This window comes from Loxodonta africana, chromosome 6 (assembly GCF_030014295.1).
Source record: "Loxodonta africana isolate mLoxAfr1 chromosome 6, mLoxAfr1.hap2, whole genome shotgun sequence".
NCBI classification, from domain to species: Eukaryota; Metazoa; Chordata; class Mammalia; order Proboscidea; family Elephantidae; genus Loxodonta; species Loxodonta africana.
In genome coordinates, this window is record NC_087347.1 from 140425344 (window position 1) to 140428950 (window position 3607).

The following is a 3607-nucleotide window of genomic DNA, read 5'->3' on the forward strand; positions in this document are numbered from 1 at the left end:
TTTCAACAAACATGCAGCACTGGAGGTGCTCACTCGCCTATGCCACGGAACATGGAAGACAGCTTCCTGGCCAACTGACTGGAAGAGATCCGTATTTATGCCTATTCCCAAGAAAGGTGATCCAACCTAATGTGGAAGTTATAGAACAATATCATTAATATCACACGCAAGTAAAATTTTGCTGAAGATCACTCAAAAACGGCTGCAGCAGTATATCGACAAGGAAATGCCGGAAATTCAGGCCAGTTTCAGAAGAAGACATGGAACCAGGGATATCATTGCCGATGTCAGGTGGATCCTGGCTGAAAGCAGAGAATACCAGAAGGATGTTTACCTGTGTTTTGTTGACTATGTGAAGGCATTCGACTGTGTGGTTCATAACAAACTATGGATAACATTGTGAAGAATGGGAATTCCAGAACACTTAATTGTGCTCATGAGGAACCTTTACATAGATCAAGAGGCAGTTGTTTGGACAGAACAAGGGGATACTGATTGGTTTAAAGTCAGGAAAGGTGTGCGTCAGGGTTATATTCTTTCACCATACCTATTTAATCTGTATGCTGAACAAATAATATGAGAAGGTGGACTATATGAAGAACAGGGCATCAGGATTGGAGGAAGACTCATTAACAACCTGCGTTATGCAGATGACACAACCTTGCTTGCTGAAAGTGAAGAGGATTTGAAGCACTTACTAATGATGATCAAAGACCACAGCCTTCAGTATGGTTTGCACCTCAACATGAAGAAAACAAAAATCCTCACAACTGAACCCAAGCAAATGTAGTGATGCGCAATGTACCGTGCTGTAGCCTCCCACCATTTCACAGATCTTCAGTCTCTCTGGCACTTGCTGTTTGCGCATTTTTTGCTTTGCGTCTTGTCTTCTTCCCTAAACTATACTGTACAAGAACCATTTATACAGCATTTACATTGTATTAGGTATTATAGAGATGATTTGAAATATACAGGAGATCATGTGTAGGTTATATGAAAATACTAAGCCACTTTATATAAGAGGCTTGAGCACCCATGGATTTTGGTATTCTTGGGGATCCTGGAATAAATCCCCAGTGGCTCCTGGGGGACCAGTGTATAGTTTTGATTAATGCGTATCACCAACCTGGTTTTTAAAATGTGTTTCACAACTCTACGGACACTCATAGAAATGAATTAAATGCTTTCCAATACCTGATATAATAGATTATGCATTACAAATGAGTAGAATAAATCAGCCCCTGCAAAAGTTCTTATGGAGGGAGAACATTGTACAATGACATTTTAGAATTACTAATGGCATGATTTTCTATCAGCTGACACATATATTACTTATATAACTTGAGCAGAAGGATCTGACAACATTACAAATTACTTTTTAATTTGAAAATAATTGCCACAGTATGAAAGACAAGGTACAGGTAAAGGTATACATCCATGGAAATTGACTTAAAATAAGTGAGAAAGTAATTTTCATATATTTAACTCATTCTTTAACGAAATGAATTATTTACATAGATATTTTCTCAGTGCAATTATGACATCTTTGTTCCTTAGACTATATATCATGGGATTAAACATAGGCGTTAGGATAGTGTAGAAAAGAGAAAGCACTTTGTCAGTTCCGTCTGAGTGTCTGGTGTTGGGCCTTAAGTATGTAATAATGGCTGATCCAAAGAACAACACCACAACCATAAGGTGAGATGAGCAGGTGGAGAAGGCTTTGGCTTGACTTGTGACTGATGACAACTTCAGGATGATGGAGATGATTTTACTGTAGGAGCCAAGTATCAACAGAAATGGAACCATGACAAACAACACAGCAACTGTGTAGACCAACATCTCATTTACAAATGTGTCCCCACAAGCCAGCTTCAGTATTGGAAAAACGTCACAGAAGAAGTGGTCGATTTGGTTAGATCCACAAAAAGGCAGAGAGAAAGTCTGATACGTATACTCTATAAGAAAAGGGATTCCAACGGTCCAGGACCCAGTCACCAACTGGATACAGACCCTGTGGTTCATGACTAGGGGATAGTTCAGAGGGTTGCAAATGGCCACGTAGCGGTCATAGGACATCACTGCCAGGAGCAAACACTCTGCAACTCCGAATATAAGGCCAAAGCACATCTGTGTAGCACAGGCAACCAAGGAAATTCTTCTTCTCTGGGTCCCAAGATTCATCAGCATTCTGGGGAGAGTAGCTGATACAAAGCAGATTTCCGAGAAGGAAAAATTTGCCAGGAAAAAATACATAGGGCTCTGGAGAGCAGGATCCATTTTTGTTATTAGAAATATAGTGCCATTGCTCATTAGGATAATGATATAGATGACTAAAAATAATCCAAAAAGAAACCACCGGAGGTGGGGCATATCAGCAAAGCCCAAGAGAACAAAATCCAACAATTCAGTTAGATTTTCATCTGGTGGTTTTTCTTGACGATTCATCTGTGGAAAAGGTAAATTTACATGTGCATTTCCTTTTACCCTCCTGTATCTCTTTGTCTCTTCGCTAAATTGTATTGAGGCCTCCAGGTTGGATTTTACGGTCGCTGCAATTGTTTGCACGTTAAGAATGATACTAGTTAGTCCGTCCCATGTCTTCCTGTTAGATCACAGTGAACAGTTCCCTCACATTTACTTTAAGATCATTTCAGTATACTTTCAGAGCACAGCCCAGGATAGATCAAGCTATACCTGACTCAGAACAGACACTGGAGCAATTGGCAGCTACTGGAGATGGACCCTCAGCTTTGCCATCTAATCTCACTTTAGATTAATTACATGCCTTGACTATCCTATCGTACTTCTCTATACATTTTCTCAATCAAGCTTCTCAAACACTATATCATAAGCTGTCTTCTCACATACACTTTCAACTGCCTATTTCAACACTTCGTTCTCTCATCACTTGATGATTTTAAGCATATAAGTTCCTATTATACAGTTTATATTAGTTTAAAATAAAATTGTGAGCGTATTTCATTTTGCTTAGGGGAATAAAACAAATATCTTTTTGTAGGATATTCAGTGTATAAGATAAGAGGATTTTATTCAGGGAAATTATCCTAGAAACTGATTCAGGAACAAACAAAAAATGTAATCACCCTGGAAAAACAAGGGTAACATGGAGAGTATTTGTTCCCTGTGTTTATGTGTGTGGTACAGGAGGAGGAAAGATACTGGCTGTTATGTTACACCCATTGTGCTGTGTGCACCTGCCTTTGTTTTTGTTGCTCCTCAAAACGTGACACTTCAGATAACTGTTTCTAAACTCAGTTTTCTTTAGATGTAAAGATACTGAGACTTACTCAGTGTGAATAAGTCAACCAATTGCACATAGGTTTGTGACTACAAGTTGGTATCTATTTTCTTTTTTAAAGGACTTGAGTTTGACTCCTTTCTCCATGATTTACAGGCATACCTCATTTTATTATACTCCGCCTTATTGTACTTTGCATATATTGTGTTTTTTTTTTAATTGAAGGTTCCCAGCAACCCTGAATTGAGAAACTCTATCTTCACAATTTTTCCAACAACATGTGTTCACTTTGTTTCTCTGTGTCACATTTGGGTAATTCTTGCACTATGTCAAAGTTTTTGGCTA

The 3607-nt window shown here is 38.6% G+C and overlaps 1 protein-coding gene across 1 annotated transcript; it reads right to left on the minus strand.

The window, feature by feature from the left end:
- Positions 1–1506: 1506 nt before the first annotated feature.
- Positions 1507–2458, minus strand: LOC111752470 (olfactory receptor 10AG1-like). The gene has a single exon (XM_023556054.2). The coding sequence runs from the start codon at positions 2446–2448 to the stop codon at positions 1507–1509; it is 942 nt and encodes a 313-aa protein (XP_023411822.1). The 5' UTR covers positions 2449–2458.
- Between the last annotated feature and the right edge of the window lie 1149 nt (positions 2459–3607).